General features: G+C 33.0%; 1 protein-coding gene across 4 annotated transcripts in view; it reads right to left on the reverse strand.

The window, feature by feature from the left end:
- LOC126748193 (multidrug resistance-associated protein 1-like) overlaps nucleotides 1-12238 on the reverse strand; it is a 19133-nt gene continuing 6895 nt past the window's right edge. For 3 of the 4 annotated variants that reach the window (XM_050457246.1, XM_050457245.1, XM_050457249.1), the window contains 20 exons: nucleotides 12015-12113; nucleotides 11640-11930; nucleotides 10718-11172; nucleotides 10452-10661; nucleotides 6493-6854; nucleotides 6158-6429; nucleotides 5871-6099; nucleotides 5542-5818; nucleotides 5261-5487; nucleotides 5006-5206; nucleotides 4714-4953; nucleotides 4498-4659; nucleotides 4247-4417; nucleotides 3534-3715; nucleotides 2724-2941; nucleotides 2466-2664; nucleotides 2218-2408; nucleotides 2043-2159; nucleotides 1767-1981; nucleotides 1-575 (listed from right to left, as the gene is read on the reverse strand). In XM_050457246.1, the coding sequence (XP_050313203.1) occupies nucleotides 214-575; nucleotides 1767-1981; nucleotides 2043-2159; nucleotides 2218-2408; nucleotides 2466-2664; nucleotides 2724-2941; nucleotides 3534-3715; nucleotides 4247-4417; nucleotides 4498-4659; nucleotides 4714-4953; nucleotides 5006-5206; nucleotides 5261-5487; nucleotides 5542-5818; nucleotides 5871-6099; nucleotides 6158-6429; nucleotides 6493-6854; nucleotides 10452-10661; nucleotides 10718-11172; nucleotides 11640-11930; nucleotides 12015-12086 (4653 nt within the window). In that variant the 5' untranslated portion in view covers nucleotides 12087-12113 and the 3' untranslated portion in view covers nucleotides 1-213. Of the gene's footprint in view, nucleotides 576-1766; nucleotides 1982-2042; nucleotides 2160-2217; nucleotides 2409-2465; nucleotides 2665-2723; nucleotides 2942-3533; nucleotides 3716-4246; nucleotides 4418-4497; nucleotides 4660-4713; nucleotides 4954-5005; nucleotides 5207-5260; nucleotides 5488-5541; nucleotides 5819-5870; nucleotides 6100-6157; nucleotides 6430-6492; nucleotides 6855-10451; nucleotides 10662-10717; nucleotides 11173-11639; nucleotides 11931-12014; nucleotides 12114-12192; nucleotides 12214-12238 lie in introns of those variants that run through there. The other variant, XM_050457250.1, reaches the window with a different exon arrangement.

Genomic DNA, 12238 nt, shown 5'->3' on the forward strand with positions numbered 1-12238 from the left:
TTTTTTATCATTAAAACTTAGACTTTTATTCATCGTCTCAAAAATACATAAACATTGCTTAAGTAACTAATATATATTTATAATGACTCACATCACACATCGCACTGGTAACACTGCTTTTAGTATCCCACTTATATTCTTGAATTATTTGTTCCATTTTATATAAAAACCTATATTTACAAAATGCATTACTCTGTTTTATTGAACTAAATTTTAAGATGCTAATCCTGCATCCTTGCACATTCCAAAGAATATGGATTCTTTATTCTCTAACAATTTATTCGGACTTTCAAACTCAGCTATTTGACCCTTATCTAATACTAAAACTCTGTCGGAGTCTATGATGGTGTTCAATCTATGAGCAATTGTCAGGACAGTACAATCGGCAAAGGCAGTTCTGATTGTCTTTTGAATGAGATCATCAGTTTCTAAGTCTACAGCTGCCGTGGCTTCGTCGAGGATCAAAATCTTTGTTTTACGTAGTAAGGCTCTTGCCAGGCATATAAGTTGTCTTTGACCAACCGATAAGTTTTCTCCACCTTCAGATACCTTGTGGTTTAGTCCAGCTGCTAAGTCTGAAAGAGAAATTTAAATTTTAGCTTGAAAATTACTCCAAAAGGAATAGATTTAAAATAGAAATTAGTCTAATAAACCTGAGGGCCTCAATTGCTTAGATTAACGCTAACAAACTTAAACCCAACCAGAATAAGACCCAAAAAAGATTGTTTGAACGAAAGACACTCAAGATTTTAGTTATACATCTGAGGTAAAGTTTCTGGGATTATATATGGATCCAAAACTGAAATAGGATATTCATACAGGTAGTATATGGGTGTGTGATTTTAGCTTGGGGTGGATCAGCTTCTGCACCTAGAATAATTGGGTTAAGTGTAAGTCTGTATAGGAATGACTGCAGGTCTGCACTCATAAAACTCAATATATCAACCTTGCTGTAAATTTACGTTAAGGCATGCGTTCTTTATTTAAGAGATCATGAGATGCATTTTAAATTTATAGTGATATTCACAACCATCAAACCAAACAATCAAGCAGTATTGTAAAATCTGATTGTGGTCTATTAAGGTGCCAAAGTCCACCAGAGTTTATAGCTGTTAAATTATTTAATAAGCGCATATTGCCATACAGCTCTTTTAATGCAGTTGAGAAGGAATTATGCTTCAGAGCCTTTTACAGTTTACAAGAGTTCCTCCAACCCACACTTTTTGGACACTTTTTTTTACTTTTGTGTCATGTTAGTTAATTAAAGTTTGTGTGTTGTAATTGCGGAAATTTTGTAATTTTAATCTCAGTTTTAAACTTGAATATTTGAATTACTTACATGTAGATAAAGAGTGTATTATATATGTAATATAAATATTTGACTTGTATGAATACTTTGTTTCTTGACATTAACAAATTACTTTACCTTACTGGAATAAATAAATAATTCCATAAAATAGGTACTCAAAGGACTTCAAATGCTTGAAAGATATAAAAAAATATTTCAAATTCCCTGGAATATTATAAGCAATTACTCAACAAACCAAATTAAAAAAAACAATGAGTTCTAAGGGCTTCAATTGCCTGGAATAAAATTAAAAATTTGCTCTCAAAGGAATACATTTAAAATGATTGCAAATGCTATAATATGAAACCGGATCAGCCTTACTATGTTTTTATTATGATATAAGAATGATAATCTTCAAGGGGAAACCATTAACCACTGCCTAATTCTAAAATGATATGTGATATTAGAGAATATATACCTTTGACAAACTCTTTTAGATGTGCCAATTCTAATGCACTCCATACATCTTGGTCAGCATATAAATTGAAAGGATCTAAGTTCATCCTTAATGTACCAGAAAACAAAACGGCATCCTGGGGAATGATTGTTAGTTTGGACCTTAAGTCATGAAGTCCCAACTCTCCAATAGTTTTTCCATCAATGCGGATCTGTCCCTCAGCTGCTTCAATGATTCTAAAAGATTATTGCGTTTATTAGCATAAAAAGGGTCGTGAGTTAGTTGGTGTATTTTTACCTGAATAGTGATAAAGTCAAACTAGATTTTCCTGCACCAGTTCTTCCTACAATACCAACTTTTTCACCTCCGTGGACGTTAAAGTTGATTTTTTGAAGCACAAGATCTAGGCCGGGTCTAGAATATATTTTTTTTGTAAAAAAACACTCTTAATATTAATTATATTTTAAATTACCTGTATCTTACACTGTAATCTTTAAATTCCACCTGTCCCTTTTCTGGCCATTCAGGTGAGGGTTTTGTAGAAGCAATTTCCCAAGAAGCCTCCTGAGGCTTTTCTGAATACTCCTTCATACGCTCTACTGCTACGATTGTAGTTTCTACGTCTGAGATCATACGCACCAAGAAATTCAAGGTGTTTGTTATCTATAAAATATTGTTCCATAGAGTCACTTATATTAGAAAAAATTGCTGTAAACTTACATTCATGGAGTAACTGACAGAAAGACCGACAAGAGCCGGACTAAGACCTGTTGTGTTGAAAACTGCAAGTAAGGCAGCAAACAAGATAATTAGGTTTCCAATCATTTCTAATCTAACCGCAAGCCATCTGCCGGACGTATTGTTTGGATAAATGACTTTTTGGTTTTTGTCCACCCTTTCATCAGAAACTGTTGTGAATCTAAAAAAACATTTGTTTAAAAGTGTGAAACTTATTTATTTAAAACAAATGTTAATTACCGTTCAGTTTGTCCATACGCTCTAATTACTGTGGTGCCTGAGACAGTTTCACTAAAGTGCGTGAAGATCGGGGATCTGGTTACTGATTCAATACGCCTAAGCTGACGTGAGGTAGCAACGTAGTACCTTTGAATGAAAATGTATAGAGCCAACAAAGGGATTATTACAGCGATGAACAGCGGGGTCGTAAAGCAAATAACGCCTATTGTACCAAGAACCTGAAAGTAAGTAAAATATGCCATCCTCTTTCTAAACCTTCATAAAACTACATAATTGGAATTTAAGTTTGTTTGCACTAATTAAGTAAATGTACAGATGAAATTATTAAGATTTTGAACTGTCTTCCAATTAGTTAATTTGATTTGCTTTAAAAGATTTGTCCTTAAAAGGGAAACATTTTATATTCTTACTGAATAGGTTGAGGATGATTGAGAGTAAACCATAACTGTGTGTAAGTTTTTGATCTTGATTTATTTAATTTTTTCTTTTTAATTTCGTTTCTGGTGATAACTTTAATTACTGTGATATGATATTTTATTGAAAAAATTGCATTTTGCTAGTTTCAATATCTTCCCCTTTTTGTATTTTATTCCTATGTGCTACTACTTAGATTTTGGTACTTTTTAATCACTATTTAGTTACTCTTTAAGTGTTGAACATTTTATCTAGTAATACTTTGCCTTTTATGGTAATAAAGCATGTTCTGATTTAAGAATTTAATTTTAATTGATTTATTTCAAGATATTCATAAAGCCCTAAAGATGCAAACATACATTTTTAATTATGGTTAATGATAGTGGTCCAACTTACCCTAAAGGAGTTATTGATGAACACATTAAAAGCCATGGGCAATCGGATATCAATTCCGATTACGTCACCGGAAAATCTACTCAGAATACGTCCAGAGGGAGTGGTATCGAAGAAGGACATCGGTAGGCGCATTATATTGTGTAACATGAGGTTATGCAATTTGGCTGCAGCTTCCATTGTACCTGTAGGTATAACACCATATAAAATTAATAATAATGTAATATTGTGGATTCAATGTCCGGGTTTTTCCCCATATATGTCAAGAAATTTTTTTAGAAATGTGAAATTTTGAGAGATGGTCAGTTTTTTCTTATGGAATACCCTGTATATGACTTCATAGTTAAAAAGGGGCGAAGTTTCTGATTTCAAATATATATAATTTAGTTAAACTTTAAATAAATAAGATATTAAAGGTCTTTATTGTATTTACTTAATTCATTTATCTTACAGAACGGCAAAATGATAATGACTTCTGAATCATTTATTTTCTAAATGTTTGAAATCAGAAAATTCGGCTCTTTTTAACTATGAGGTCATACATAAGATATTCCATAAGAAAAAACTAACCATCTATCAAAATTTGCTAATTCTAAGAGATAAAGAATTTTTGACATAGGATTCAAAAATGGAAGGTCTAACCCCAAAAGTTTTGTGTTTACTTTTCACATAACCCCCGTAGAGGGAGGGTCAATATATTGAGAAAGACTCTGTACCTTTTGCAAAAATCATAGCACATAGCAACATAGAGACTGCTTGTCCAAGACCAAGACCGCCATAGCCTCCAAGGTACATGTCCCTAAGACCAGTGTCAAGAGTGCCATTTTGGTACATCCTGTCATCTTCCGACCATCTCCCGAGCCATACGTTGGTACCAATTTGAAAACCTGATAAATTAAAACAAGAATTTTGAAATCACAAGCTATAAATTACTTAGACCAAATTATATTAAACAATATTTATTTACCTTGGAAAGATAAACTCCACAAAACGGTGCCTGATAAGAACAACAAACCGACCGCATTCAAGTAGTACCAATAGACTCCCATTTTCACATTTCCTTTTTCAGCACGTTCTGCCTCAATTAGTTTCCCTCTGTCTCTACCAGGCTTTGGCGTTCCATTTTTGGCTGGAATAAAAATGTTGAACTTTTTTCGTCAAAATCCAAAGAATAAAAACGTACCTGGTTCCTCTTTACCGCTGACAGACTTAGCAACACTTCTCTTCCTAAGTGCTATGCTGGGTTTCCTACTTCGATTACTTCTTAAGCTTTCCCTTGATTCTGTTCGTCCAATTGCATTAATCCCTTGTTGGGATCCAACTGATCCTGACTCTGAAATCCTTGACCTTTGCCTTGAGATTGTTTTAATTAATTCCTGAGCTATCGGGGTCTTTTCTAATTGTTCCTGAAGTTCATCCAGTACTAAAAAATATATTTTAACTAGCTGTAAGATTTTATATACACGAAAATTCACCTTCTTCATCGAGAACTTCTTCAGTGATATGCTGTTGAAGGAACTCTGCAAAGGCTCCCTTGGTTTCCAAAAGTTGTAAATAACTTCCACTTTCTGTAACTTCTCCTTTTTTTAATACGACTATGTTATCGGTTTGTGGCAGGTAGGTGATAGCATGAGTTACTAGAATTCTGGTTTTGTTTTTGAGCATTCCATTGGGACCTGTGGATATATTTTATGTCATTCATGGGTTAATCTTTCAGTTTAGTCATTTACCTATCAAATGATCAAAAATGTGTTTTCCAACATGGGAATCTACGGCACTTAAGGGGTCATCTAGAAGGTAAATATCACAGTCCGCGTAAACTGCTCTTGCCAAACTGATCCTTTGCTTTTGCCCTCCTGATAAGTTGATTCCTTTTTCACCTATTTCTGTTTGGTCCCCATTGGCCAACATTTCAAAATCTGACTTTAAGGCACATGCTTCAATTACCTTGTTGTATCTATTAATAAGAATGAAATTACTCTATTGTATCATCCACATTTTTGATACTTACTTAAGTTTATCAAAAGGCTTTCCAAAAAGAATGTTATCTTGCACGGTTGCGTTTTGAATCCAGGCCTGTTGAGGTACATAAGCGACAGAACCCCAGGTGTTCACTTTACCAGATATTTTATCCATTTCACCCAAAGTGGCACTGATCAAGCTGCTTTTTCCCGATCCTACAGCTCCTACTATAGCTGTAAGGCTATTTTTAGGTACTCTCAAGTTAATGTTTTGAAGAGTAGGCTCATCCCCCCACGTAAACGTTCCATTTTCGATGAGAACAGGATCTAGGAGAAGTTTATGTGAAATTGGTAAGTTAGGCATATTGACAATGCTTACCATTTGATGGCTCATGCGTAATATACGGTTCCAATTCTTCAGCATTAAGAAAAGAGTTCAATCTGCCAACGGACACCCATGTTTGGACGACTTGGTTGATAACGTTTGGCAACATTGACATGGGAAGTCTGAGTAAGTTCAACAGGGATAGAGATACGAATGCTTTAGAAGGATCGAGAACGTTCTTTTCATCTATAAGGACGTAGGTCGCGAAAGTTGCACAAGAGATCTAAAAAATATAAACGATTTTATTATTATTAATTTGGCACCGGTGAGGTCGGACTAACCATGAATGGAGCACAATTCCAGATAAACTGACTTCCCGCGTTCAAGTAGGCAGATTTCTTTAAAGTGGTGATTTCTTTGTTTCTTATGGCGCTGATTTGTTTTTCGAAACTCTCCTCCCACGCGTACAGTTTAAGCACTTTCATCCCCGCTAGGACCTCATTCATCACTTTGGTTCTTTCATCTTTAAATTTCATTTGTCTTACTTGTAACCTCCTTGACCTGTTAATTATTACAGTGTTTAAGGGAATCAAGAGGATCATAGTACCAAGACCTAAAATGGAAAAAATATTTAAATTTGTTGTCTAAAAAAAGGTTTAAAATGATGGTAGTTTACCTGCAAAGACAGCAACTCCTAATTCTTGATATAAAAGGGAGATGGCCAAGATGATGCTTATGGGGGCAGACCATAAGAAGTTGACGAACATGACCAGCTCTTGGAACTTCTGTGCGTCAACCGACATCAGGTTAACGATTTCTCCCACAGTTTTGTCTTTACGTGCCGCATTGGAAATCCTAAGGGCTTTTCTGTATATGGCTGAAACCAAAACAGTCCTAGCACGTAACCCAACAACGAAGAGACGATCGAAGTGCACGCTGTTTATAAAGGTCATGAAACAAGCCACTAAGAACATGGTTACGGCGTACAATGCTCCTTTCCAGGCTGGCTCGTCTGATCCAATAAATCCAATGATCAAGCTGGAGAAAAATAATAAATAAAATCTTGATTAGGCCATAGTCAGGGTATCACAATAGATACAAATAATGGGAACTAAAATTATAAAATTATTGGTGTCTTTTATTTTTAACATAATATGAAAAAACATTTACTAGTTTCAAATACATATCATCTTAAAAATAACACTACTGTACTCAGTTTCCTGATGATGTGCAACATATTTTAAGTCTTGGGGAGAAAGTCCTTTAGAACAATATATTATAGGTGCGGAATATATTTTAGACCAATTTAGTGATGAAACTTTAAAAATTGAGTATATAATAAAATTTTAAAAGAGCAAATAAAGGAAATACACCCGTTGCCTTGACAAAAGGTGATTTTTTAGCGCAAACAAATTGGCTTTTTAAAATCCTACTAATATTATACAAAATAAATAAAATACTGTCCCACTCTCTTAAATTTGATTTTGAAATAATAAAAATCCTAAAAGGCACAAATAGTGTTTTTTTCAAAATGTCTTTTTTTTATGTGTTTCGCTATACAGTCTCTCCAAATATCTTGCTAATTTATTACAGTATGCTTTTGAGAAAGATGAACAGTATACACGTCAGAATTTGATTATACCCCCCAATCATATTCTCATTTCGCTCAATGTGATGCCCTTATTTATCAATATACAGAGTAGTAATAGAATTGTAACTAAAATTATTAATTATTTAATATAAGGCGATAATAATGTCAACAAAGCAGAGATAACAGAAATGCGAAGGACATCTCAGTGCATGCTAACTTCTATTAAAGTCACAGATAAGCAACAATATTTAGATAAAATGAAAACATTATAAGATGAAATTGATAAACTGCAATTACTTAAAGTAAAAAGGATAAGCTGTACTCTGATGTGTACCGTTTTAGAACATGTAGTTTACATAGTCTACGAAATCTTTTTAATGTTTCACAGTTTTTAATACTATTTGATAATGTGTTGTAATATTTAAGACCATTATAGTAAAGATTATTTTGCGATAGTTAGTATTTACTTTTGTATATAAAAATTATTTTTTGACCTTGTTTCATAACTATGAATTTATTTAACAAATGTATAATTTTCTAGTTGAGGAGCTAGGCCATGTATTGTTTTGTAAATGAAAATAGTTGTGTTATATAGAATTTGTTGTTTCACACTTAGTAAATTAGTTTCTGTTAACAAACTTTTTATGTTTGTGTATCTGTTTTTTATTTGATAGACGTAGAAAAAGCTTTATTTTGTGTTATTTGTATGAGCAAAAATTCAGGTGTAGTTAAATGATCAAGGTCTCCCGCAGGAGCAAAACTGCTTATAACTTTGTTGGTATTTGGGACAGAGAAACGAAGTTTACTTTTTTATAATCTAGAAATATGGGACTACAACCTGATTATATACAATTTTTTATTTAGTTTTTTGTTTAGGACAAGGGCGTCTCCGAAGTCAAAAAAAAATTTCTCATCGAGAATTCAATACAGGTGGCAACGGTTCATTGAATATTATGAAACTTTACGGATCGATTAGAGTTCATGTGAGACAGTTCGGTATAGTTTTTGTTTATTCTTAGCATGCGGGAAGTATTTTTTTTAACCTCTAAAGTTTCAGACATGTGTGATATTTTAGCCCCTTCTATCACGGTTATACGGTATCTTTCCGGAAATAATGACTCACAAAAGATATGTGCGCCTCATACACTTGACAAATTTTATTAAGAAATAAAAAAAAAAAATAATTTTTTTAGTTTTTTTTTGTGTAAAATTTTTATGGTGCAAAATTTAAAAATATTTCATTTGGATTAATTAAACCCGCATTCTTTTTAAATAAAATGGCGTCTCAAGTTTAACGCTATCATTTATACAGGGTGAACACTCTAGGTAAAACCGTTTTTGAGTTATGAATTTTTGAATATTTTTTTACTTTGGAAATTAATTGTGGGTACCCTGTAGTTCATAGATGAACCAACACCAATCGAGCAAATGCGCCATTCATCTTACTATAACATACTAAAATTTTGTTTTTTCACCACTTTTGCAAGTATCCTAAATGTAATTTTTAACCAAACAAGTACCAAGCGCGAAACATCGCTAAAAATCACCCTGCACACTGGCTCTCAAAGCAACCCATGGCAACGGAAACGACGAAAAAAGACCCTTTATATAATCGAAATTTAACTAATAAAACCGATTGGAATTGGGCTAGAATTGATGTTAATCTATTCCTAAAGCTTTCTACAATTTTACCATGTACCTAAAATCAAAGGGTAAAAACCTTTTTTTATACCCTAAAACATCGTCTGAAAATGGTCGATTGTGACAACTTGGCGTCAAAGTGGATGAATCGGCTCGGACTTGGTTCCTAATTTCATTGATAAAATGCTTAAAATAGCTCGAAACTTTCAGGAATTAGTACGGAATTATTCAAGAGACTCTGGATAATCCGAATATGTACATATCTTTTACCAAATCGTGTTTTTTTAGCCGCGATAATTCGACAAAGTTTTGACGTTTTAGAATTTACCGTGTATTATTACAATATTCATGCGACACAGTGGTCTATACAAGGGTCCTAATGATAAAAAAATGTAATCGGGATTTAATGTATTATTATTTTATGTGGAATTATTATTATTATTTTTCAACTTTTTCGTTATTTGCCCGATTTAAAGGCAATTTGGTATTTGAGGTTCACTTAGGGTATAATTATATTTTTTTTGCAAATATTCGAAATACTAGGTTTTCAGGTCACGTGATTATCAAAACTTTTTTAGGTTAACTAGTTATTAATTAATATAGTTGTTTTAAAGGTTATGGCGCTACAAGCATTTTAATACATGAGGACTACTATTCGCAATACTCCCTTAGAATAATAATTGATAATTTTGACAATCACAAAGAAGAACATATATTCAAATTGTGTGCTGTTTGTTGTCATAGTATAAATATAAAAATTGGTGTGAAAAACAAACATCATGTATTTTAAATGCTGCTTAGGGCCAGTTTAGCTTAAGAACGAGATTTTAACACATATATCACTGGTAATAAAGAAGATCATCCGCATTTTATTCAATAATTGTATTATCAGTCATTATTATAATTAAATCTTTTATTGGTTCCAAAAAGACCATTATTTATATATCATTTTCAAAGTTCAAAAAAAAAACACTAATAATATTATAATTTTAATTAGCCCTATTTATATCCACTGAAAATGACCGATTATAGGCCAAAACATCTGCAATATTACAATTTAAAACCTGTGTTTTATTTGACCCTTAGCATGAAGCATAAAAACTGTTGGGCCCACAAAAAACAACACACTTAAAAATAATATTTTTCACCGATAAAAGCTTCGAAATTCAGTTCCATCTGATATGATTTTATTTCAAAGTATATATCATGGATCAATAGGCTATTGAATTTGAGGAATTTATGCGATTACGAGTAGTGGTCTCCAAGTACAATGTTTGAACTTCAAGCACTCATTTAAGTATTCAAAATGGGGCTATTTATTATTCAAAAGTAAGTTAAACTTATAGAGTAAGAACAATATTTGATCTCTATTTATCAATTTCTTCGCACTACATAATACTTACCCTAAAAACGTAGGATTGGCGAACTGAACTACATCGTTGATCAATCTTAAACTCGCGCCCATTATAAAAGTAGGGTATACACAACTCCATAAAACTGGGATAAGTGACACTGGTTTGGGCTTTAAGGTTGGGTCAGAACCGGTCACTGAACCGTGGTTTGATTTGAAAGACACTTTTCTTGCATTACCTCCTTGTTTAGCCAAGAATTTCCTAAAAAAAATGATTTATAGTACTGTATACGAAGAAATGCCGATAAGTTATTATACCTTTTATTTTGTTCCACTTTTTTAGCAAACCTGCTCTCAAAAACAGGTACCAGCGCGCTAGCAGAGTCCTCAGGCTTCAAATCCCACATATCCTTCATCTCTAGTGGATTTTTCCAACCCTTGTACATCATTGGATCAAAAAAGCAATAGGTCACTCTGTTCAAAAAACTCGATTCCATTTCAGGGCTCTTTTTCTCTAGTTTTCCATAAGGATAAATCTTAGGTATGCCCTCTCCAAAACAGTTTAGCAGCAACATAGCTATCGCCAAAGGATAATAGATGATGAAGCTAAGATATTCATAGTAGTCTTCTATGGTGTCACTGCGAGCTGCCCTGACCAAAGTTCTAAACTGGGGGGCACCACATATACAGGATAACAACCAAAATAGGAATAACGTTCCGGAGGTCATCACTCCATGGACTTTGTTTCTGTAGGCAAGAACCCATGCTAAACCCTTAAAAGAATTACAATAAATCGTAATTAATGAACATGGTGTGTTTGAATGTGATAAAATATGTATACCTCACAGGCATATATTGAAGTGAAGTCTTATATGGTGTTAAGACACTTTTTTCAAGTGGAGTGATTGGTTAAAAAGAAAGATGTTCATGAAGGTCTCATTGAAATTCATCACTTAAAATAAATTTTAGAATGAACATCTTTCTCATTCATCCTGTATCTCCTTAAGGGATTATCGTTTGGCATTGCAGATATTATAATTTAAAAAATATATAAAAATTTATCTACATGTTGTACTTTTGTCAAGGATGCTACATACTTAAAACCTGATTAGGTGATTTCATAAATTTATCTAATATCTATTAATTTTATAAAATAAGATAAAAATCAGCAACTTTATGTAATTATTACCGTTATAAAATATATGAAAAAATTTGTTAATTAAATAGAATTTTTACTTACAAAGGTCACTAGTCGGCATAAAGGCTGGTAAATGTCGACTTTAACCAGCACATCATTACCCGAGTTAGTGATAAAATCACTAAGACATAGGGCGCAAATTAACGCATTTATTAATAACTTCAAGGAATTCTTCCAGTTCCATGGGATATATTTGTTCGGACTGGCCTTTTGGTAGTGCATTTCCAATGGGGAAAATACCCAAAGAAATAGGCAAGGGATCCATACCAGGACCGTTTTTTCGAAACATGGCGTAAATTCGGGATCAAGGGTGTGCCATGTTAACGTTGAATTCTAAAATAAATAGGACATTTTTAAAAATGCTCTTCCTGGCACCCTGGATTAATGATTTATGTATGAATGTATATATCTACATACCCAAAATGGCGATCCGCAAAACTGGTCCAAAGATTCGAACAAAGTCTCATCAAGGAACGTCTCGTTACTCATGCTTGATTTTTTATTCCTGTCTCATTCCTGCAAAAAAAATTAATTATTATTTAATTATTTGTATCTAAAGAAAGAACGCTTAATTAAAGTAAGACATGCCATTTACCAATAGCCAAACTAGATATTTAACATCTATAGCGTGAATTATATGT

The sequence above is a fragment of the Anthonomus grandis genome, chromosome 22, assembly GCF_022605725.1.
Source record: "Anthonomus grandis grandis chromosome 22, icAntGran1.3, whole genome shotgun sequence".
Classification (NCBI taxonomy): Eukaryota; Metazoa; Arthropoda; class Insecta; order Coleoptera; family Curculionidae; genus Anthonomus; species Anthonomus grandis.